Source organism: Euprymna scolopes, chromosome 31, assembly GCF_053919585.1.
Source record: "Euprymna scolopes isolate OS-2025 chromosome 31, ASM5391958v1, whole genome shotgun sequence".
NCBI lineage: Eukaryota > Metazoa > Mollusca > Cephalopoda > Sepiida > Sepiolidae > Euprymna > Euprymna scolopes.
The window spans coordinates 45,951,496-45,977,774 of record NC_136512.1 but is presented as its reverse complement, the minus strand read 5'-3'; the positions used below and the strand labels follow the sequence as shown (position 1 = coordinate 45,977,774).

General features: G+C 30.3%; 1 protein-coding gene across 2 annotated transcripts in view; it reads right to left on the bottom strand.

Moving 5' to 3' along the window:
- Window positions 1–26,279, bottom strand: part of LOC145255729 (dual E2 ubiquitin-conjugating enzyme/E3 ubiquitin-protein ligase BIRC6-like) — a 515,468-nt gene that overhangs the window by 34,176 nt on the left and 455,013 nt on the right. For both annotated transcript variants that reach the window (XM_080114338.1, XM_080114339.1), the window contains exons 53-54: window positions 14,123–14,478; window positions 13,691–13,926 (exon numbers count right to left, since the gene is read on the bottom strand). In XM_080114338.1, the coding sequence (XP_079970464.1) occupies window positions 13,691–13,926; window positions 14,123–14,478 (592 nt within the window). The remainder of the gene's footprint in view (window positions 1–13,690; window positions 13,927–14,122; window positions 14,479–26,279) is intronic.

Sequence of the window (26,279 nt, the reverse complement as noted above, 5' to 3'; positions counted from 1 at the left end):
ACATGAAAAAATTTAAATGGCTTAAAATATCTCAATAATAGCATACATAGAAAGAACTTTATGAGCTAAGAACGAATCTTTTTAAATCTGATTAAAATTAAGGAAGTTTTGACTATTTTTGTGCCTTGCAGGTTTGGATATTTTTCTGCATGCGTTTTGTCACATTATTTATACTTTTTCAGTAAAAATATATCTTTGTTAAAACAGAAGATTATGCAAAGAAATTTGTTATATAAGTGTATTTTTGTGCAAGGAATCAGAATATGCCACTAAAAATCTCAAGAATTTAATTGTTTCCAAATAATCTGCAGTAAATGCACATAAATATGCTGCAATTCCTTTAAAATGCTATGTATCCATTAAAAGAAAAGAAGTTAGAGAACTCAAAGTTAAATTGTAATGCATTTTATGTACAAGAAACTAGGACTGTTTACAATTGAATGTATTGCAATATTTCCTTGGTACTATTATAGATTAACATTGTCTGTTATTTCTACCCCCCACCCCATCTGATAATCTCTCCAAAATATGATTCTACCTTTTCACCCTGAAAAACTTTAATTAAAGATAAACAAAATTATTTCAGAATTAACGTAAAATAATTCCTCATTTTGAGCCATTGAGTTAGGGTAGTTAACGATTTTTTAGGGAAGATTAAATCCTGTGCATTTTTTTTTTTTTTTTTTGAAAGACGATCACATGTAGTTTTATGGTCTTTGTGCAATTATGGGAGGATGGGGACTGACTTTGGGTAGGACTAAGGGAAATTATGTATGAACATCCTGAAGACTTAACAGAAACCAAACAAAAATATTTTAGAATTTAAAGTGGAGGGTTAGTTTCACATAAATTTAACATAAAATAATTCACTATTTCGAGGCCATTCTAGTGTTTTAGGACAATTAACCAATTCATTTTTTATGAGAGATAAATCGTGTGCATTTTAAGGAAGGACCTGTTGTTCTTTCTTTGTTTTTTATTACTTACTGAGGAATTTTGTTTGGGGAGGAGCTTGTCACTTGAACTTGGTGTTATTGCTAGGAGGCTAAAGAAGATTTTAGGAGGAGGCTTGCCATTCATATCTAGGGTTAGAGGTAGGATTAAGGGAGATTTTTTTTTTAAGAGGGCATTTAACACTCATATTTATGGTTAGTGGTTCATTATTGGCTTTTGAAAATGTTATGGCTTAGATTTTGAACATCAAATTACTTTTAAATATGTAAACTTCGGTAAATGAGTGAAACATTACAGGAATTAAGACAAACAGACAAAAATAAATTTTATTTAAAACAAGTGACATCACTCCACCAGAAAACATAACGTTTGAAAAAGTATCAAGTATTTTTTGCCTACCTATCAAAAAAATTTTTTTGTTAAAACCGACAAATCATTAACAAATTTTGAATGAATTTGATTTTCTATTTACATTTCATGTCCTTTTTCTACCGAGTGACATATGATTTTGTTTTTAATCTTTCCAGTTTAAGACATTTTTTTTATTTCTTAATTTCACTAGAAACTGAGTACCCCCTAGTAATATTTAAATATTGATGCTTTTTTTTTTGCATTTTTTTAAAATAATCTGGTAGATTAGTGCCCATTTGATAATAATCCACTAAAAAAATTATAAAAAAGATGAAAATTAAAAAGAAATAGGGGAGATAGCACTTGTGCACATGAACCAAAAAAATCATATTTCACATTTTCTCATCATGTTGAAGTCTTTTTTTTTCAATACAACAAAAAAAAATTTACTTGGATAATAAAGATCATTCGTTTTTTTGTTGTATTGAAAAAAAGACTTCAACATGAGATGAGAAAATGTGAAATATGATTTTTTTGGTTCATCTGTACATGTGGTACCCCCCCCCCATTTTTTTTTTTTATTTTCATCTTTTTTACAATTTTTTCAGTGAGTTATTATCCAAACTATTAAAAGTGATGTCTCTTCTGATTAATTTTCTAAATTTCATGACAAAATTCTCAATAGAAATGCGGTACGAGCATTTACAAATCAAGGGTGGAGAGGTCTTTACAAAGCTTTACCAAAAACGTTGTTTTATGATGTTCACATTTTTATCACTTTATTTGCTTAAAACTCTTAAAATATATAATGCACATTATCATTTATTAATTCATTTGAAAGTATATTCATTTCTAAACAAAACGGTGGTATTTTGAGGACTTAAAATTTGTTTGTTTGTTTAACCAGCATATCAACCTTCTTTCGGTCATTTAGTGCTGTATATAAGATTTAAAATTTAGATACTTTTAGAGTTGATTTTAGCTGGGTATATTCGGACAATGTTTTGGTATAGTTTATTATTTGATGGTATTTATATTTTATGGTAAAAGTTTGCTCTTTTTAAGAAATTTAGAATGGTTTTAGGGTTTTCTTTTTCAAAGACTTCTTTTAAGTTTGTGGCCTTGTATTAGTGTTGATGAATTTGTGTGAGGTCATAACAGTTAAGTAAAAAGTGTTTCACTGTATTATGACGAGATCCCTGGTGACACCAGATGATCTTGCTTTTCAAATAGAGGATGAGGTATGGGGGGGGCATACTGACACTTGGTCAAGGAAAAACAGATGTTTATGAGAGAAGAAATAGTGAATATTTTGATGGGAAATAAATAAATAAATAAATGATAATGAGATTCTCGAGTTGGCAGAAAAAGCAATACAGGGTCGCCAGCCAAAAATGTTGACTCATGGGGATAAATAATTGTCGCTTATCACATCAGGGCCGGGGTGGGGTCTTTAAGAGAAAGACAAGCGAGAATTTGTTCCGATATAATGGCTGTTAAAAATCAGTTAATAACGAAGAGGTTTTTAAAACCCTGTGGAGTGACATGGTCGACCTGGAGGTGACTAAATTATTGATAAGTAACACCTCAGTGCAATGAGGGTTAAAAATTGGTATAGATAAAAGCCGAGAGAAGGAGTAGAAATTAGGGAAACAGAGAGAGAGAGAGAGAGAGGAAATTCAAAAGAGGAAAAAGGAAAGGGAATACAAATTGATACGATAAAAGAAGAGAGGGAAAGGAAAGGAGAGAGAGAAAGAGTGACTCCAAAAAGGTGGGAGGAGGAATAACTGTTTTGATAAAAACAAGACACTTGGCTAATTGGTGTCTGTTTTCGCTGATCTCTTCCCGTGGACGGACGGTAGATGAAGAACGGAGAACTTGGTAAAAGAAACAAAACTGTCAGCCCCCTAAGTTGCATGACCAGGCAGTGTGTAACTATTATATTGTAAAGTCAAAGACAATAATCAATTCTGTGTTAACCAATTAAGTTTTGACTTTCTTTTCTTTGATTGGAACACCGTTGTGAATGCAATATATTTCTCCAATAGCCCAGGTGACGGTTGGAAGCTGATTTGAAAGCAGAACCGGAAGGAGAGACCGACGACGACCCGAAGACGAATTCGACCACTAGACAAAACCATGGGTAACGTAACGCTACATGTATCGGCTACGGGTGCATTTCAATCACGAGCCTATGCACCTGAGCTGAGCTGCACTGGGGGCGTTACAGTTTGGTGCCAGTGATCCAGGAGATCTCGTTTCGTTAAGAGACGTGCGAACGAATTTCCATGGGCACACAAATTTTTTTTTTTCTCTCTCGAAAGCAAAAAATCTCCCTGTGAGAGAAAGGAAGGAAAATTGAAAAAAAAAAAAAAAACGAACGGAAGAAAAGTACACCGTTCCTATTTTTTTTTTAAGAGACTCTGAGAGCATAGCCAGACCACGGACTGTAGTCAATCGACTATAAGGTCTAGGCCAGCTCGCGTAAACAGCCACCTAGCGGTGGAAGACAGCAGAAGGAGCAGACAGTAAGAGACAGGGTAGGTAACCTTTTGGTCCCCTTTTCATTCTTTGCTCAGTTTTGGTGCTCGGTCTGTGTTTAAAATTTTGAATTTCAACTTTGCACGGAGTTGACAGTAGTTTTGTTGCTGGGTGGTAGAAAGAGCGTGAGTGGGAAAGGCGATGGTCTCTCGGGAAGAAAACGAAGCAAACCAGTCAGTGGGGGAGGGATCAGTAGAGACCGTAGAGCTACAGATGACCATGGAACGACCACTGTGGGGAATAAGTATACCCTCGTATGGAGGAGATGCGAAGGGAGTAGGGGAATGGATAGCGACAGTAGAGAAAAAGAGACTAGTATATCGTCTTACAGATAGGGAGATGGTTTTGGTGGCCTGCGATGGGGCGACGGGGGCGGCCTCGAAGTTTATATGCAGGTGCATAGAAGATAACCCAGGCATAGCATGGACCGATTTTCGTGAACGGTTAAAAAGAAAGTTTGCCGGCGAAAAGACGATGGTCCAAGCAGTAAGAGAGCTATCCCGAATAAAGATGGCCACTGGGGAGGATGTAGATGGGCTAGTCAACCGCATGCAGGAACTGGCAATCCTCGCATATCCAATAGCCCAGGTGACGGTTGGAAGCTGATTTGAAAGCAGAACCGGAAGGAGAGACCGACGACGACCCGAAGACGAATTCGACCACTAAACGAAACCACGGGTAACGTAACGCCACATGTATCGGCTACGGGTGCATTTCAATCACGAGCCTATGCACCTGAGCTGAGCTGCACGGAGGCGTTACAGTATAAGGTTCATGGCATGGTATACATTGGGGTGGGGTTCTTCACTTTTTAGCATGAAGAAGCAAGTTATGTATGTGTATCCTATCCAAATACGTGATAAACCTACTTCTTTATGTGATTTTCAGGGATTTAGTAGGGTTTTTTTTTTTTAAGTACAAGCATAATTTAGAAGAGTTTGTTGTTTTGGCAATTGTTCCAGTTTTCTTGCCATTTCTTCGTGATGAAATTGTTTATTGAAGGTTTGTAAGTCCATATATGGGACCTTTATGTCGCTTATTTGGAGTTTTAAGGAATTTTTGGCCTCATGTCAGCTTTTTCATTTCCACGGAAACTGTAGTGACTAGGAATCCAACAAAAGAAAGTTTTGTATTGCATGATAGAATGGATCCTTTGTAACAGTTTAATATGTACAGGATTGTTTAATTTTTAATTTTTTTAATGAGTCGACAAATATTACGAGTTTTGGTTGGTTATAATATCTAGAGCTAAGTTTATGGCTTTAATTTCTATAGATAAAGGAGTTATTTAGTAACCTTTTCTGCTGAATAGTGTTTTCTGAAATAACGGCACATTCCACTTTGTTTTGATCTTTGGAACCATCCGTGTAAATGGGTGTCCAATTTGGGTAAGAATCCAGCATGTTGTTTAGTTTTTCTCTATAGTCTGAGTATTGGATTTAGAATATATTGTCAGGTCTTGCATGACTTTAGGTTGATTTAACAGCCAGGGTGAGAGTTCTGTGAGATTTTCCAGGTGGATGCTGGTTAGATCTATTGTGTTGTCTGCAAGTGGTTTTATTGTTTCTTCCATGTAGAGACCAAAGGGTTTAATTGCATTTTCTTTTCTTTTTTTTTAATAGTTATGTGTAGTTGAGATTAAAAGTGCATGGATAGGCAGAATTTTTGGGATTTGATTTAAGTTTTATATAATATTGTAAGCCTAATTTTTTACGCCTCAATTTTAGTGGGGATTCATTTATAAGCTTTCTATCGGGGAGGTTTTGAATACACCCAAGGCAAGTCTTAAACCTGTGTGATGGATAAAATCTAGAGTTTTAAGGTAGCTTTTTCTGGTTAAACCATATATAAAGCTTCCATAATCTAGTTTGGCTCTTATCAGGGTTCTATATAATTTTAAGAGTGATGAGCAGTCTGATCCCCACTCAGTATTTGCTATAACCCTTAATAGTTGTAGAGTCTTGAAACATTTTTGTTTTAAATATTTTGAGTGAGGGATGAAGGAGAGTTTTTTTTGTCAAAAATAAGTCCCAGCAATTTATGTTGGTCAGCTATTTCGATTTTTATTCCTTTTAGGTTGAGAGTAGGGTCATTGTGCATTTTCCTATGGTTACAGAAATGGACAAATTTAGTTTTGGTTGTTGAAAATTTAAAGCCATTTTCTGTCATCCATTGTGTTAGTTTATTTATGCACATTTGTAGTTGGCATTCTGAGGTATGAATATTTTTGGATCTATGGCAGATTACAAGGTCATCCACATATAAGGAGTCATTTATATCATTTACAATATTATCAATTTTTATATTAAAGAGTAACTGATAAAATACATCCTTGTGGGACTCCTTCTCCCAGTATTTTTGTGTCTGATAGGTTTTTTTATTATTACATAAATAAGGCACATTGCCACTTTGATGTAGGGGGCTACTATCAGGGACATAAGCTACAGGGGTTCTATGTAGGGAGTTCGGCAGCAAGATGTCAGTTCACATTACACTTGAACTTCTGCATGTCAGTACAGTTGGGGAACAGGGACCCGGAAGGGAGTTCCAAAGTCTAGCAGTTCTGGAGTAGAAAGCTCTCTTACATCTAGGGATCTCTACTGTGTAGGGGTGGGATTTAGCTGCTTGTCGAGTTTGTCAGGAGTATTGCCGTGGTGGGGATAAAAATGCTTGCAGTTCGTTGGAGCATTCACCATTAAAATACTTGTAGAACAGGTAGAGGGATGCAACATTTCGTTGATGGGACAGAGGCTGAAGCTGAGATGACAGTTCAGGATCTATCAGGTTAGCGACTCTCTTTTGAACCTTGTCTAGGAGTGAGTGACTAGTAGCAGATGCACCAGCCCAAATATGACAACAATACGCCATACATGGGCGAATGGTGGCCTTATAGAGGTACAGGATACTTTTGGGTGTTATTAGCTTTCTAGCATGGTAGAGAGAGTCTACCTTCTTCACAGCAGTCCTGGCAATGCTCTCAATGTAATTGTTGGTTGGTCCGATTCTTACTTTAAAACTTCTATCAGCTAGAAAATCTTTTATCAGTATGGGTAGTCTGCCCCTTTATTCCAAGATTGTAAAGGCTTTTTATTATACTGTCGCCATGTTGTATCATATGCCGGTACTTGCACAGTTTAATCAAGATATTAAAAAATGAAAATATCGAAAAAAGGTTATATTGTAAAAAAAAAAAACTACTTGATGAAATTAAATTAATATCTTTCCGGAGAACTTCATTCCATAACGGATATGTACAATTTAAACTTTTTTTTTTCAATATTTTAATTTTTTAATTGATTAAACTGTACAAGTACCCATATGCCTTTTCTAAATCAAAAAAGATAGCTATTGCATGTTCTTTTTTAATGAATGCTTCTTTGATAAAGGTCTCCAATCGGAGTATGTTGTCCATTGTTTTTTCTTTTTTGTTTCTAAAACCACTTTGTAGGTTGGCAATTGAGTCACTGGTTTCCAGATACCAATTCAGTCGTTTATTAATCATTCTTTCAAATGTTTTGCAATTGGTCTGAAATTTTGTGGATCTGAATCGTCTTTCTTTGGCTTAGGGATGGGGATCACGATAGCATGTTTCCAGCTATTGGGTAGTTTTCCCTTTAACCATATTTTGTTGAGCATGTTTAAAAGATGTGTTATTGACTTGGGAGGAAGTTGTTTCAGAAACTCATAATGTATCTCATCCGCACCAGTAGCTGTATTATGTGCTTCGTTTATGGCTTTTAAGAGTTCATTTTTAGTAAAAGGATAGTTGTATTCTTCTTTGTTGTTTGAGTTGAAATTTAATTTATCTTTTTTTTCTGTATCTTGTTTTGTCTTGTGGAAGGATTGACTGTAATTTTTGCTGGAGAAATTGTTTTGAGAGGTTTCAGAGAGAAGATTTGCTATATTTTTTGTCTCTGTTATTTTAATGTTTTGTAGAAGATGATTTAAGGGGAGGGTCAGTTTTTGGCCAAAATTTTCCTTTTTTTTTTTTTTTTTTTTTTTTTTACAAAGGCATCACCACATTATCAAGGCCCAGAGGCCACTCAAGGATAAGGGTTAAAGAGTGTACAGTAGAAGTTGGTCAATATAGTAATCATTAGTAATGAAAATTTGGTAAATTTAATAACTTATATGGAACGGCTCATCAAGAACTTATTTACTTTAGACTTGAACAAAACCATATTGTAGTCAGCCGGAAAGCAGGAAAACGGAAGACAATTCCACAGGCGTGCAGTTCTAAGAAAGAAGCTTTGTTCATGGAATCTACGTTTAGGTTTAGGCACAGATAAAGAGTGGGGGAAATTATTGATAGTGTTTACAGCTAGACGAGTGTTTCTTGTGAAAGTTTGGCGAGGGGGGACCATAGATTGAAGCTCAGTTGAACACTTTCCATGAAAATAACGATACATCAGAGACAAACTCGCAACATCTCTTCTGTGAGATAGAGGTTGCAAGGAGGAGAAAAGGACATCTCCTACGAGGCTACGAAGTCTATTTTGAACTCTATCAAGGCAGGACAAGTTCTTTCTAGCAGCTCCTGCCCAGATGTGGCAACAGTATTCCATCCTTGGACGTACCTGGCTCTTATATAGATAGAGAATAGCATCAGCAGTGAGATATCTACTGGATCGATAGAAAGATCCCACCATTTTTCCAGCGGCCTTGGCAACAGATTTGATATACGTGTTCCATTTAAGATCAGGAGTAATGGTCAAGCCCAGAAGCTTGTCAAAACTTGAGGCCTCCTGAAGACGAGAGCCATTCATTTCAATTGATGACAAATGTGGATTAGAATGTTGATGATGTAAAGAGAGAAGCTTGGTTTTAGATGCATTAAAAGTAACCAGCCACTCCTTTCCCCATTGTACTACGTGCTCAAGATCAGAGGAGAGAGAATTGGAGAGAACTTGCTCGTTTACTGTCTTAGATGTGGTACCATAAATGGTAGTGTCGTCAGCATAAATGTCTACAAATGATGTAAGGATATGATTTGGAAGATCATAATGTTCCAGAGTTATTTGGGATTTGCATTTGAGTTTATTTTATTTATATAATATATTTATATATATTTTATTTATATAATATATTTATATGTATTTTATTTATATAATATATTTATATGTATTTTATTTATATAATATATTTATATATATATATTTTATTTATATAATCTTTCATGATGTCCTATTTGCTTATCCGATAACTTTACAAGCTATTGCTCTTTTTTACTTAAAAAGGTTTAAATTGTACTTTCCTAGTTGGGACTTGAATTTTCCTAAGGCAGCTTTACGTTGACAAATTACTTTTTGGCATTCATCATTAAACCAGGGTCTTTGTTGTTTGTTAGTTCTGCTACTTTTAAGTATACATTCTTGTGCAATGGCTAGTAATGTTTTAGAAAAGTATTCTATAGATTTATTTGGGTTTTCCTCCTCTGAGTGTTTTTGTTGCCATTTTTTTTTATATATTCCTCCCAATTTTCTTTTTTTTATTTTCCCTTGGGGGGGGGGGATTTCTGTTTCTTTCAGATTTGTTAAAATCACTGGAAAATGGTCGCTACTCCATGAATCTTCTAGAACCTTCTAGTTGTAGTCCATGAGGATAGTAGGGTCACACAAAGATAGATCTAATACTGAGTAGGTGCCTGAAGCAGGATGAAGGTATGTGTTGGACTTATTGTTTAATATGCACAAGTCATTGTCGTTAATAATTTTTTTCCTTTCTTATCCAAGTATGCAGATTCCCATATATCGTGACTATTGAAATCACCTAACAGTAAGTTTGAGTAACTGATTTATTTTGTTCAGCTCTGCTTTGTTATTTGGATCCTGGGATGGAATGTAAATAGTGCAGATATTTATAGTTCTGTGTAGTGTGGCTGCTGCAGCAATGGCTTGAATATTAGTGTTTAGATCTATTTTGCTTTGTGGGTTATTTCTAATAAGTATAGATACTCCTCCAGAGGCTCTCTGTTGGGTATTGTGGATGTGGTTGTATTGTTTGTAGTTTTTTTATATTTATTTTATCTTCAGCTTTTAAAAAAGTTTCTTGGAAACATATGATGGCTGGTTGATGGTTTGTTATAAGAAGTAATAGGTCACTTATGTTAGTTCCATTGGATGATTTTTTTTAGTTATGGTTAGATATTATGTATCTATTTTTAACTTTTGTTGGTTGTTGGTGGCTGCTCTTCGATCTTCCGTGTCCATTTTCTCAAATCTGTTTTGGATCAAGTCTCTTGGTCTGGAAGATGAATACGGCCTGTTTATTTTGGTTTTTAGCTTATTAATTGATTAGTGCTTTGTTTCCTTTTCCTTCATGGGCCCTTTTTGGTGTCATTTTTTGTTTTTTCAGTGAGAGGGGTTTCTTAGGATTTTGTGGGTTTTTTGAGGTGAGTTTTGGTTTGGGAATTTTCTTCAGTTTTGAAATCTTTATTTTCAATGTTGATTTGTTTTATAGGTTGTTTGCTTTTTTTTTTAACTCTTCCATTATTTCATTGAGTAATTTTATAATATCTTCCAGTTTGATGTCTAATAAATTTGCTTTTGTTGTTAGGTTATTTTGTCCGGTGGTAAGCTGCATGTTTTTTTTTTTTGTTCTTATTTCAGAATATCATGTATTTTCGATTAGGTTATGAGCTTCTTGTAAGGTTATATTTTTTACATATTTTATTTTAGGAATTTCATTTTCTTTTTTCCATTTGTCACATTCTTTTGAGTTTGCAGTATGGCCTTTTTGGCAGTTGGTACATTTTGGCTCTTTTTGGCAATCTGTCTGGGTCTTGTTTTTCTCCACACCTCATGCATACTGGAAAGCATGTGCACCAGTCTCGATGGTGTCTGTATCTTTGGCAGCTGTAGCATCTGAGAGGGTTTGGTATGTATGGTTCTATGTTTATTTTTTTATATCCTATTTTGATGTTACTTGGGATTATTAAAAGTTAGGATGCAGGATTTTGCATCAATAGTTTCACCATATTTTGAAATTTGGATTTTTACATCAACAACATTTTGATTTCTTAGGTTAACTTCGATTTCTTCCAAGGAGCACAGGGATAGTTCTGAACTCTTGATCACTCCTTTACTAGTATTCAGCATTTTGTGGGGGTAGATTTTTACTTTTTGGTTGTTAAAAAGTCTCCATTTAAAGATTTCTATATGTTTTTGGCTTTCTACTTCCACTATTAGTGTGCCGTTATTTAGTTTCTTGCTACTTTTGGTTTGATACTTGAAAAACTTTTCTCTATTTCGAAGGTCTATGTGGGAAGGATACAGGAAAAGTATACTCTTCCTGCTGATGGACTCAAGCACCTACATTTCCTTCATCTTTTCTAATGGCCTCATTTCTAGAAAAGATGTTAGTTTTGCAGCTGTGTTTTATCCATTCTTCAGCAAGTTGATTGACCCTCCAGCCATAGCTTACTAAATCAGTTTATTGCCTAATGTGGGGAGCGTAAGCATATTTTCTTGCTGTGTTTGTCTGATTTAGTGCTAGTCATGACCAACCGACTAATTGGATTGGGCCTATCCAATCGCCCCTTCTTAGCCCAAATAAGAGCCAAAATGGTGTGTTGCATCTCATGTCCTAATAGAACCTTGAACATGATCTGCTCAACTACCAGGATCCTGTCCTTAGGCATTACGAGTTGCCACCCACGGCCAACAGGTGGTTCCATTGAGGGATTTTTACTCTCTGCAGGGGGGCAGTCGGTGTGTTTTAATACCCCACTGACAGGGCTGAGGACTTAAAGTGCTTTGGTTTTTAAAATATGACTATTTTAGCAGAACCCCCTTGAAATCTGTGATTATCCAAAGTGTTTTATCATTGTGTGTATTGCTACTTAATCTGATCTGACAAATTGCTGCCCAAAAAATATATTACTCTATTAGGCAAAAATATTTAATCAGTTAATAAATTTAGTTTTGGAAATCTTCCTTAACTTTCGAGATCAAGAGGAAAAATTAAAATGTCTACCATAATTAAAAATGTCATTAATTATTTTATCTCAAATTAAATTTACTTTTCAGAAATATTGCAAACAATTTATTCTACTCAAATTGCTATTTTACTCGTAGCTCAAGGGAAATTTTCGTTTATACTTTTCACTCAAAATATTAGTGTAGAAATAGCCATAATAGATTTACTGGTATTTATATTCAGTACATCTGATTCCATATTTAGACAAACATATCATCATATGAGTTTAGAAAAACCTAAGATTAACTTATCTTTCTATGGTGTAAACACAATGAATGCTGAAGTGCAGACATTTTTAATATAACTAATAATATTCATCAATCTTTAACCACAATTATTTTAACATGAAAAATTGTAAAATTTATATGAAATCAATTTTACATTATTGTAACAAGATATAATACAAAAAAATATGGACAATTTATAAAAATAGTGTGGAAAAAAAAATATGTGGAAATTAAAATTTAATACAACAATCCACATGTGTGTGATCTTCCTCTGGTGCTGCATATGAGATGATGCCACAAAAAATAGTGAAGAAATGATGAATGTGAGAAGTGTGAAGGGCCAACATTGTCTTCACATTTTCGCCAAGTTTTAGAGAAATCTAATGGATGGAGCAAAAGTTATGGGGTCAAAAGTGTCATTTTTTGAAATTTTTGGGCATTTGTGACCCCTTCTGAGCTCCTGGAACGCCGAATCCCAGTGAAAATGGACAAACGATACAGTTTCACACCTTAAGACATGTATATCTGAATTCAGCACCATGGAAAACAACTATATAGACATATATATCAAGTTTTTGAGTAATATGAAAAAAGAGCTCCAAAAAGGCATGTATTTTTAGCCCTAAAAGTTCTAGAGGGATGCGAACCAGAAGTTTGCCAGAGTCACCCATACTGGATTTATATTAAGAACAATGGGCTCCACATTTTGGCCAAGTTTCAGAAAAATCTAACAGATAGATTAAAAGTTATGGGGCAAAACATGTCATCTTGGGACGTTTTTGACTTCTTTTGAGCCCATAGGGACGCAACAGGAATTTTTGCAAAACAAATTTTCTTACTGTGGCAAAATTTCAGGAACAACTAATGGATAGTTTTCTGCTAATCGTCCAGACTAACGGATGCACGGATGGACGGCATTAAAAACATAGGTCCCTCTCCGATAAATTGGGGAACCAAAAACATTTGAAATCTTATTGGAACAAACAATATGAATACAACTTAAACAATGTAAGAATCAAAAAAAGTAATTGTGGAATTTGAGTTGAGTGTAAATTTTTCATTTCAAAGACAACTAAAATGATTGAATGATTTAAAAATAAGTTGCAATCCTTAGGTTTAATTATTAAAATAATGAACAGTGATTTAATTAAAACCTTCAAAATAATACACAGGATTTTTAAATATTGCTTTGTACTGATAATTCAAAGAAAAAATTTCAAATACAACACATTTACTTTTGCAACAAATTGCCTAAATTAAATTGAAAATTGAGTTGAAATCATTTAAAAAAAATAAACTTTTGCCCCCACTCCTACTCCTCGTACAGTAGAAATATGCAGAAATGTTAAAGTAATGTGAATAAACATCTAACTCCCAACTACCCACTATAAATCTGGCCTATACATAGTAACTGCTTATACTTCAATTATATGCCTTATGTTTGGAGTTGGCATGGGATTATTGATTAAAATGGCCATAATAAATTAACAGTGTAATTCTTCAATTAAGTCCCTTAATATTTTACATGGGAGGGAGTGTAAATGAACATTCATTTTTACCTTTAAATATAACAAAACTTTATTATCATTGGTCTCAGTTGAGAATACAAACTTGTTAAAACCAGAAAATGTTACATTTACCTTTTGAACCTTTCAGCCAATCTGTGGCCATTTGTACAATTCGAGCAGTTTCTTGAATGTCTGGTATTAATAAGGCCAACCCTTCATTCTCCTCTTCTTCTTCTTTGCTTGTTGTCAAACCTGCTACAGGGAGAGCACTATTCATATTACTGCTTGTAGTAATTGTGGGACCCACAGTGCTAGAAGTTACACCATTGGTTGTAGCACTGCTGTTGTTGCCTTTATTCTTGTTAGATCTAGAGAGAGGCAACAATAAAACAAATCGTGAAAAACAAACTAAATATCAGACAATTTCTCACAGAATTGAGTCAAAAACAAATAAGACAGTTGGACAGAACAAAGTCCTCAGTACTTGTAAAATAGTTATTTTTTTTTTTTTCATATTCAATAAAAGATGTTTATTCTATGAAAAGATAAAGCAGTGAAACTCACTTGAGTCTATTTGCATAGGTATCAACACATCCCCGCATTTTTTCAAGCAAGGTGCACACAGAAACTGTCGACTCTCCATCTTCAGCCTTGTCCAAAGGCAGCAGCAAGGGCACAAGGATAGGGCAAATGGCAAGGCCACGCAGCAGCTCTAATAGGGCTTTGTAGAGAGGTACATGCCGGGCCATGTCCAACACAGAATCATTGCGTAGGTAGGATGATATGGCCGGTACGAGGCAGGACTGACTCAGCAGTTCAGGAACTACATCTGGAAGCAAATTATGACGATGCCAACCATATGAGAGAGCATCAAAATCTTTCGGCATCTTACCACCGGGATTTATATAACTAGCAATAACCTGGAATAATAAAAAAAAAATAATTGAACAAAAGATATGAACACTGAAGCAATAATAATAATAGTTTTTTTTTTTTAATAGTTATAAGTTTCATGTATGTATCTGCTATTCAGTGTCTATGCCTGCATAGTTAGATAAGGTATTTTTTTTTTTTTTAGATTTTGTTGAGTCACCCTATTATCTTCAGGTATTTGAGAAGGGTGGTTGGATCTACATGAGTGAATATGTCCTTTACAGTTTTTTCATTATATAGATTCAGTCGGGTTGTTTTCAATTCTTCGCCTCTTGTTAATATGTGATTGACGGTGTATGGTTCCTGGTAGGGTGTGCAGAGTGGGGCTTCTTTTTTGAGTAGGTAGGAGTGTGTTATAGAGGTATGACCTATTCGGAATCTTGTTATTATAACTTCCTCCTTTCTGGTCATTCTTTTGTTTGGTTTCTGTTTTCCTATGGTTTCCTGGATTTGGTATAGCTTGTTTCTAGTACAGGAGTTCCACGACTCCTGCCATGTGTTTCTAATATATTTGTTAATGATTTGTTTTAGATCGGCATGAGGGATCTTATCTTTGGGGTAATTTTAATGCTGCTTTTGCTGCTTTGTCAGCTCTATCGTTAGCCTTTATGTTGATATGACTGCGTATCCAACAGAAAAGGACGTTTTTATCATTAGAAATATTGTCAATTCTATTTAAGGTTGAGGTGATTATTGAGTTAGTTTCCTGTTTTCCAGTGTTTCGAGTACTGATTTGGCATCTGAACAGAATGAATTCTTTATCTTTGGCGAATTCTATAAGATCAAGTGCCATACCAATGGCCGATACTTCGGCATTGTAGATGGATGCTTTGTCTGGTAATCTTTTTATTAGGATTGTTTTATTGTGTATGGCTGCACATCCAACATTGTCTCCATCTTTTGAACCGTCTGTATAAATTGTTGAGTGTTTGGAATATTTATCTTTAATTATTTGGAATTTTTCTTGATATATGATTGGATTGGTTTTTGTTTTAGGATACTTAATTAGGTCTGATATTATTTTTGGTTGTTTTGTCGCCAGGGGGATATTGAAGTTTTACAGATTCATGTATTGTTGCAATGTCTATCTGGGATTTATTTATGGATTCTTCCATATGTAGGCTAAATGGTTTTATAGCATTTTCTTTTCTATCAAAGAAGTTTTTGTATTGGGGGTGGAAGACACATTATAGATAGGATTAGTTGGACATGAAGCCAATTTTGTATAATATTGTAGTTCTAGTTTTTCTCTTCTAAGTGACAATGAGGGTTCATCTGTTTCTACATATAAGCTTTCCACTGGGGAGATGGAGAGGGCTCCTACAGCCAATCTTAGCCCTTGGTGATATATTGTGTCTAATTCCTTTATGTAGAACTTTCTTGCAGATCCATAGATATAGTATCCATAATCCAACTTGGATCTGACAAGGGATCTGTATAATTCAATTATTGAGTCTTTGCCTGCACCCCAGTCTGTATGAGCTACTTTTAAGAGTTGGATGGCTTTGTTGCATTTTTGTTTGAGGTATTTAATATGAGAAATGAATGTTAGCTTTTTATCAAAAATGATGCACAAATATTTATACTGATCAACTATAGGTATAATTTCATTGTCCAGTTTCAACATTGGGTCATGGTGCATTTTCCGGATTTGGCAGAAATGGATGGCTTTTGTTTTTTCTTTTGAAAATTTAAATCCATTTTTTGTTGTCCATTTATTTATTTTGTTTAGACACAGTTGTAAATGGCGTTCTATTCTTGTAATATATTTTGATCTATAACAAATCAGGAAGTCATCCACATAGAGGGCACATTCTGTTCCTACATTTATATTTTTAACAATGTTATTTATTTTAATGCTAAAGAGTGTGAGAGACAGGTTGCTTCCTTGTGGTACCCATTTCTTGTTTTTTTACTGATGGATAGGGTATCACCTAATCATACATTAAATTGTCTATCATCTATAAAAATTTTGATGAAAATGGGCATTCTGCCTTTTAATCCAAGCTCTTGTAGATCTTTTAAAATGCCATACCTCCATGCTGAGTCATATGCTTTTTCAATATCGAAAAAGACTGCTGTAAGATGTTCTTTCTTGTTAAAGGCTTCTCTGATGAAGGTTTCTAGCCGAATTAGGTGGTCCATGGGGCTTCTTTCATTCCTAAATCCTGACTGATAATCTGTAATCAGATTATTTGTCTGAAGGTACATACTAATCTGCTGTTAATCATTCTTTCCATTATTTAGAAATACAGCTAGTGAGTGCTATAGGTCGGTAATTCATGGGATTTGTAGAGTCCTTTGATAATTTAGGTATAGGAATTACTATGGCCTGCCTTCCTATTTAAGGGACGTTGCCACTTTCCCAAATATCATTAAATATTTGTAATAGGTAATCTGTAGATGTATCGGGAAGTTGTATTATAAATTGATAATGGATTTGATCAAGGCCAACAGCTGAGTCGTGAGCTTTGCTTTCAATTAATTTTTAGCTGGCTGGTTGTATTATTTGTCTGAAACTGGAGTTTTTCCTTTTCTGCTTTTTCCTTAATAATTTGGAATTTTTTGTTACGGTTTTTGGAGGAGGAGTTTTTTTGCAAAAGTTTCAGCAAGACAATTTACCATTTCTTTCTTGCTAGTAATTTTTTGGTTATTTATTATATGTTTAGTAGGGTTGCTGTTACTTTTCCCTGAGATTCTTCGGATCATGTCCCAAATCTTTCTACTTTTCGTATTTGTATTTATTTTTGATACATAATTTTTCCATGATGTTCATTTTGATTCTTTAATGGTTTTGACAGCTTTAGCTCTACTGTTTTTATATTTATCGAGACTTTTTTTAGTTGGTTCTTTTTTAAATTTCCTTAGCATAGCTCGACGAGTTCTATCAGTGTCTTTTAATTTATTAAGGACAATGTGAAACAATACTGATAGAACTTGATTTTTAATTTATTAAGGACAATGTTAAAAAATACTGATAGAACTTGATTTTAAATTTATTAAGGACAATGTGAAAAAATACTGATAGAACTTGATCTTTAATTCATTAAGGACAATGTGAAAAAATACTGATAGAACTTGATTTTTAATTTATTAAGGACAATTTGAAAAAATACTGATAGAACTTGATTTTTAATTCATTAAGGACAATGTGAAAAAATACTGATAGAACTTGATTTTTAATTTATTAAGGACAATGTGAAAAAATACTGATAGAACTTGATTTTTAATTCATTAAGGACAATGTGAAAAAATACTGATAGAACTTGATTTTTAATTTATTAAGGACAATGTGAAAAAATACTGATAGAACTTGATTTTTAATTCATTAAGGACAATGTGAAAAAATACTGATAGAACTTGATTTTTAATTTATTAAGGACAATGTGAAAAAATACTGATAGAACTTGATTTTTAATTCATTAAGGACAATTTGAAAAAATACTGATAGAACTTGATTTTTAATTTAATAAGGACAATGTGAAAAAATACTGATAGAACTTGATTTTTAATTTATTAAGGACAATTTGAAAAAATACTGATAGAACTTGATTTTTAATTTATTAAGGACAATTTGAAAAAATACTGATAGAACTTGATTTTTAATTTAATAAGGACAATGTGAAAAAATACTGATAGAACTTGATTTTTAATTTAATAAGGACAATGTGAAAAAATACTGATAGAACTTGATTTTTAATTTATTAAGGACAATTTGAAAAAATACTGATAGAACTTGATTTTTAATTTATTAAGGACAATGTGAAAAAATACTGATAGAACTTGATTTTTAATTTATTAAGGACAATGTGAAAAAATACTGATAGAACTTGATTTTTAATTCATTAAGGACAATGTGAAAAAATACTGATAGAACTTGATTTTTAATTTATTAAGGACAATGTGAAAAAATACTGATAGAACTTGATTTTTAATTTATTAAGGACAATGTGAAAAAATACTGATAGAACTTGATTTTTAATTTATTAAGGACAATGTGAAAAAATACTGATAGAACTTGATTTTTAATTCATTAAGGACAATGTGAAAAAATACTGATAGAACTTGATTTTTAATTCATTAAGGACAATGTGAAAAAATACTGATAGAACTTGATTTTTAATTCATTAAGGACAATGTGAAAAAATACTGATAGAACTTGATTTTTAATTTATTAAGGACAATTTGAAAAAATACTGATAGAACTTGATTTTTAATTCATTAAGGACAATGTGAAAAAATACTGATAGAACTTGATTTTTAATTTAATAAGGACAATGTGAAAAAATACTGATAGAACTTGATTTTTAATTTAATAAGGACAATGTGAAAAAATACTGATAGAACTTGATTTTTAATTCATTAAGGACAATGTGAAAAAATACTGATAGAACTTGATTTTTAATTCATTAAGGACAATGTGAAAAAATACTGATAGAACTTGATTTTTAATTCATTAAGGACAATGTGAAAAAATACTGATAGAACTTGATTTTTAATTCATTAAGGACAATGTGCAAAAATACTGATAGAACTTGATTTTTAATTCATTAAGGACAATGTGAAAAAATACTGATAGAACTTGATTTTTAATTCATTAAGGACAATGTGAAAAAATACTGATAGAACTTGATTTTTAATTTATTAAGGACAATTTGAAAAAATACTGATAGAACTTGATTTTTAATTCATTAAGGACAATGTGAAAAAATACTGATAGAACTTGATTTTTAATTTAATAAGGACAATGTGAAAAAATACTGATAGAACTTGATTTTTAATTTATTAAGGACAATGTGAAAAAATACTGATAGAACTTGATTTTTAATTCATTAAGGACAATGTGAAAAAATACTGATAGAACTTGATTTTTAATTCATTAAGGACAATGTGAAAAAATACTGATAGAACTTGATTTTTAATTCATTAAGGACAATGTGAAAAAATACTGATAGAACTTGATTTTTAATTCATTAAGGACAATGTGAAAAAATACTGATAGAACTTGATTTTTAATTCATTAAGGACAATGTGAAAAAATACTGATAGAACTTGATTTTTAATTCATTAAGGACAATGTGAAAAAATACTGATAGAACTTGATTTTTAATTTATTAAGGACAATTTGAAAAAATACTGATAGAACTTGATTTTTAATTTAATAAGGACAATGTGAAAAAATACTGATAGAACTTGATTTTTAATTTATTAAGGACAATTTGAAAAAATACTGATAGAACTTGATTTTTAATTTAATAAGGACAATGTGAAAAAATACTGATAGAACTTGATTTTTAATTTAATAAGGACAATGTGAAAAAATACTGATAGGACTTGATTTTTAATTTATTAAGGACAATGTGAAAAAATACTGATAGGACTTGATTTTTAATTTATTAAGGACAATTTGAAAAAATACTGATAGAACTTGATTTTTAATTTAATAAGGACAATGTGAAAAAATACTGATAGAACTTGATTTTTAATTCATTAAGGACAATGTGAAAAAATACTGATAGAACTTGATTTTTAATTCATTAAGGACAATGTGAAAAAATACTGATAGAACTTGATTTTTAATTCATTAAGGACAATGTGAAAAAATACTGATAGAACTTGATTTTTAATTCATTAAGGACAATGTGAAAAAATACTGATAGAACTTGATTTTTAATTCATTAAGGACAATGTGAAAAAATACTGATAGAACTTGATTTTTAATTCATTAAGGACAATGTGAAAAAATACTGATAGAACTTGATTTTTAATTCATTAAGGACAATGTGAAAAAATACTGATAGAACTTGATCTTTAATTCATTAAGGACAATGTGAAAAAATACTGATAGAACTTGATTTTTAATTTATTGAGGACAATTTGAAAAAATACTGATAGAACTTGATTTTTAATTCATTAAGGACAATGTGAAAAAATACTGATAGAACTTGATTTTTAATTTATTAAGGACAATGTGAAAAAATACTGATAGAACTTGATTTTTAATTTATTAAGGACAATGTGAAAAAATACTGATAGAACTTGATTTTTAATTTATTAAGGACAATGTGAAAAAATACTGATAGGACTTGATTTTTAATTCATTAAGGACAATGTGAAAAAATATTGATAGAACTTGATTTTTAATTTATTAAGGACAATGTGAAAAAATACTGATAGAACTTGATTTTTAATTCATTAAGAACAATGTGAAAAAATACTGATAGAACTTGATTTTTAATTCATTAAGGACAATGTGAAACAATACTGATAGAACTTGATTTTTAATTCATTAAGGACAATGTGAAAAAATACTGATAGAACTTGATTTTTAATTTATTAAGGACAATGTGAAAAAATACTGATAGAACTTGATTTTTAATTCATTAAGGACAATGTGAAAAAATACTGATAGAACTTGATTTTTAATTTATTAAGGACAATGTGAAAAAATACTGATAGAACTTGATTTTTAATTTATTAAGGACAATGTGAAAAAATACTGATAGAACTTGATTTTTAATTTATTAAGGACAATGTGAAACAATACTGATAGAACTTGATTTTTAATTTATTAAGGACAATGTGAAAAAATACTGATAGAACTTGATTTTTAATTCATTAAGGACAATGTGAAAAAATACTGATAGGACTTGATTTTTAATTTATTAAGGACAATGTGAAAAAATACTGATAGAACTTGATTTTTAATTCATTAAGGACAATTTAAAAAAATACTGATAGAACTTGATTTTTAATTTATTAAGGACAATGTGCAAAAATACTGATAGAACTTGATTTTTAATTCATTAAGGACAATTTAAAAAAATACTGATAGAACTTGATTTTTAATTTATTAAGGACAATGTGAAAAAATACTGATAGAACTTGATTTTTAATTCATTAAGGACAATGTGAAAAAATACTGATAGAACTTGATTTTTAATTTATTAAGGACAATGTGAAAAAATACTGATAGAACTTGATTTTTAATTTATTAAGGACAATGTGAAAAAATACTGATAGAACTTGATTTTTAATTTATTAAGGACAATGTGAAAAAATACTGATAGAACTTGATTTTTAATTTATTAAGGACAATGTGAAAAAATACTGATAGAACTTGATTTTTAATTCATTAAGGACAATGTGAAAAAATACTGATAGAACTTGATTTTTAATTCATTAAGGACAATGTGAAAAAATACTGATAGAACTTGATTTTTAATTTATTAAGGACAATGTGAAAAAATACTGATAGAACTTGATTTTTAATTTATTAAGGACAATGTGAAAAAATACTGATAGAACTTGATTTTTAATTCATTAAGGACAATGTGAAAAAATACTGATAGGACTTGATTTTTAATTTATTAAGGACAATGTGAAAAAATACTGATAGAACTTGATTTTTAATTCATTAAGGACAATGTGCAAAAATACTGATAGAACTTGATTTTTAATTTATTAAGGACAATGTAGAAAAAATACTGATAGAACTTGATTTTTAATTCATTAAGGACAATTTAAAAAAATACTGATAGAACTTGATTTTTAATTTATTAAGGACAATGTGCAAAAATACTGATAGAACTTGATTTTTAATTCATTAAGGACAATTTAAAAAAATACTGATAGAACTTGATTTTTAATTTATTAAGGACAATGTGAAAAAATACTGATAGAACTTGATTTTTAATTCATTAAGGACAATGTGAAAAAATACTGATAGAACTTGATTTTTAATTTATTAAGGACAATGTGAAAAAATACTGATAGAACTTGATTTTTAATTTATTAAGGACAATGTGAAAAAATACTGATAGAACTTGATTTTTAATTCATTAAGGACAATGTGAAAAAATACTGATAGAACTTGATTTTTAATTTATTAAGGACAATGTGAAAAAATACTGATAGAACTTGATTTTTAATTCATTAAGGACAATGTGAAAAAATACTGATAGAACTTGATTTTTAATTCATTAAGGACAATGTGAAAAAATACTGATAGAACTTGATTTTTAATTTATTAAGGACAATGTGAAAAAATACTGTTAGAACTTGATTTTTAATTTATTAAGGACAATGTGAAAAAATACTGATAGAACTTGATTTTTAATTTATTAAGGACAATGTGAAAAAATACTGATAGAACTTGATTTTTAATTTATTAAGGACAATGTGAAAAAATACTGATAGAACTTGATTTTTAATTTATTAAGGAAAATGTGAAAAAATACTGATAGAACTTTTTTTTTAATTCATTAAGGACAATGTGAAAAAATATTGATAGAACTTGATTTTTAATTCATTAAGGACAATGTGAAAAAATACTGATAGAACTTGATTTTTAATTTATTAAGGACAATGTGAAAAAATACTGATAGAACTTGATTTTTAATTTATTAAGGACAATGTGAAAAAATACTGATAGAACTTGATTTTTAATTTATTAAGGACAATGTGAAAAAATACTGATAGAACTTGATTTTTAATTCATTAAGGACAATGTGAAAAAATACTGATAGAACTTGATTTTTAATTTATTAAGGACAATGTGAAAAAATACTGATAGAACTTGATTTTTAATTCATTAAGGACAATGTGCAAAAATACTGATAGAACTTGATTTTTAATTTATTAAGGACAATGTGAAAAAATACTGATAGAACTTGATTTTTAATTTATTAAGGACAATGTGATAAAATACTGATAGAACTTGATTTTTAATTCATTAAGTACAATGTTAAAAAATACTGATAGAACTTGATTTTTAATTTATTAAGGACAATGTGAAAAAATACTGATAGAACTTGATTTTTAATTTATTAAGGAAAATGTGAAAAAATACTGATAGAACTTGATTTTTAATTCATTAAGGACAATGTGAAAAAATATTGATAGAACTTGATTTTTAATTTATTAAGGACAATGTGAAAAAATATTGATAGAACTTGATTTTTAATTTATTAAGGACAATGTGAAAAAATACTGATAGAACTTGATTTTTAATTTATTAAGGACAATGTGAAAAAATACTGATAGAACTTGATTTTTAATTTATTAAGGACAATGTGAAAAAATATTGATAGAACTTGATTTTTAATTTATTAAGGACAATGTGAAAAAATACTGATAGAACTTGATTTTTAATTTATTAAGGACAATGTGAAAAAATATTGATAGAACTTGATTTTTAATTCATTAAGGACAATGTGAAAAAATACTGATAGAACTTGATTTTTAATTTATTAAGGACAATGTGAAAAAATATTGATAGAACTTGATTTTTAATTTATTAAGGACAATGTGAAAAAATACTGATAGAACTTGATTTTTAATTCATTAAGGACAATGTGCAAAAATACTGATAGAACTTGATTTTTAATTTATTAAGGACAATGTGAAAAAATACTGATAGAACTTGATTTTTAATTTATTAAGGACAATGTGATAAAATACTGATAGAACTTGATTTTTAATTCATTAAGTACAATGTTAAAAAATACTGATAGAACTTGATTTTTAATTCATTAAGTACAATGTTAAAAAATACTGATAGAACTTGATTTTTAATTCATTAAGGACAATGTTAAAAAATATTGATAGAACTTGATTTTTAATTTATTAAGGACAATTTGAAAAAATACTGATAGAACTTGATTTTTAATTTATTAAGGACAATGTGAAAAAATACTGATAGAACTTGATTTTTAATTCATTAAGGACAATGTGAAAAAATACTGATAGAACTTGATTTTTAATTCATTAAGGACAATGTGAAAAAATACTGATAGAACTTGATTTTTAATTCATTAAGGACAATGTGAAAAAATACTGATAGAACTTGATTTTTAATTTATTAAGGACAATGTGCAAAAATACTGATAGAACTTGATTTTTAATTTAATAAGGACAATGTGAAAAAATTCTGATAGAACTTGATTTTTAATTTAATAAGGACAATGTGAAAAAATACTGATAGAACTTGATTTTTAATTTATTAAGGACAATGTGAAAAAATACTGATAGAACTTGATTTTTAATTTAATAAGGAAAATGTGAAAAAATACTGATAGAACTTGATTTTTAATTCATTAAGGACAATGTGAAAAAATACTGATAGAACTTGATTTTTAATTTATTAAGGACAATGTGAAAAAATATTGATAGAACTTGATTTTTAATTTATTAAGGACAATGTGAAAAAATACTGATAGAACTTGATTTTTAATTTATTAAGGACAATGTGAAAAAATACTGATAGAACTTGATTTTTAATTCATTAAGGACAATGTGACAAAATACTGATAGAACTTGATTTTTAATTCATTAAGGACAATGTGAAAAAATACTGATAGAACTTGATTTTTAATTTATTAAGGACAATGTGAAAAAATACTGATAGAACTTGATTTTTAATTTATTAAGGACAATGTGAAAAAATACTGATAGAACTTGATTTTTAATTTATTAAGGACAATGTGAAAAAATACTGATAGAACTTGATTTTTAATTTATTAAGGACAATGTGAAAAAATACTGATAGAACTTGATTTTTAATTCATTAAGGACAATGTGAAAAAATACTGATAGAACTTGATTTTTAATTTATTAAGGACAATTTGAAAAAATACTGATAGAACTTGATTTTTAATTCATTAAGGACAATGTGAAAAAATACTGATAGAACTTGATTTTTAATTTATTAAGGACAATGTGAAAAAATACTGATAGAACTTGATTTTTAATTCATTAAGGACAATGTGAAAAAATACTGATAGAACTTGATTTTTAATTCATTAAGGACAATGTGAAAAAATACTGATAGAACTTGATTTTTAATTCATTAAGGACAATGTGAAAAAATACTGATAGAACTTGATTTTTAATTTATTAAGGACAATGTGAAAAAATACTGATAGAACTTGATTTTTAATTTATTAAGGACAATGTGAAAAAATACTGATAGAACTTGATTTTTAATTTATTAAGGACAATGTGAAAAAATATTGATAGAACTTGATTTTTAATTTATTAAGGACAATGTGAAAAAATACTGATAGAACTTGATTTTTAATTTATTAAGGACAATGTGAAAAAATACTGATAGAACTTGATTTTTAATTTATTAAGGACAATGTGAAAAAATATTGATACAACTTGATTTTTAATTTATTAAGGACAATGTGAAAAAATACTGATAGAACTTGATTTTTAATTTATTAAGGACAATGTGAAAAAATACTGATAGAACTTGATTTTTAATTCATTAAGGACAATGTGAAAAAATACTGATAGAACTTGATTTTTAATTCATTAAGGACAATGTGAAAAAATACTGATAGAACTTGATTTTTAATTTATTAAGGACAATGTGAAAAAATACTGATAGAACTTGATTTTTAATTTATTAAGGACAATGTGAAAAAATACTGATAGAACTTGATTTTTAATTCATTAAGGACAATGTGAAAAAATACTGATAGAACTTGATTTTTAATTTATTAAGGACAATGTGAAAAAATACTGATAGAACTTGATTTTTAATTCATTAAGGACAATGTGAAAAAATACTGATAGAACTTGATTTTTAATTCATTAAGGACAATGTGAAAAAATACTGATAGAACTTGATTTTTAATTTATTAAGGACAATGTGAAAAAATACTGATAGAACTTGATTTTTAATTTATTAAGGACAATGTGAAAAAATACTGATAGAACTTGATTTTTAATTCATTAAGGACAATGTGAAAAAATACTGATAGGACTTGATTTTTAATTT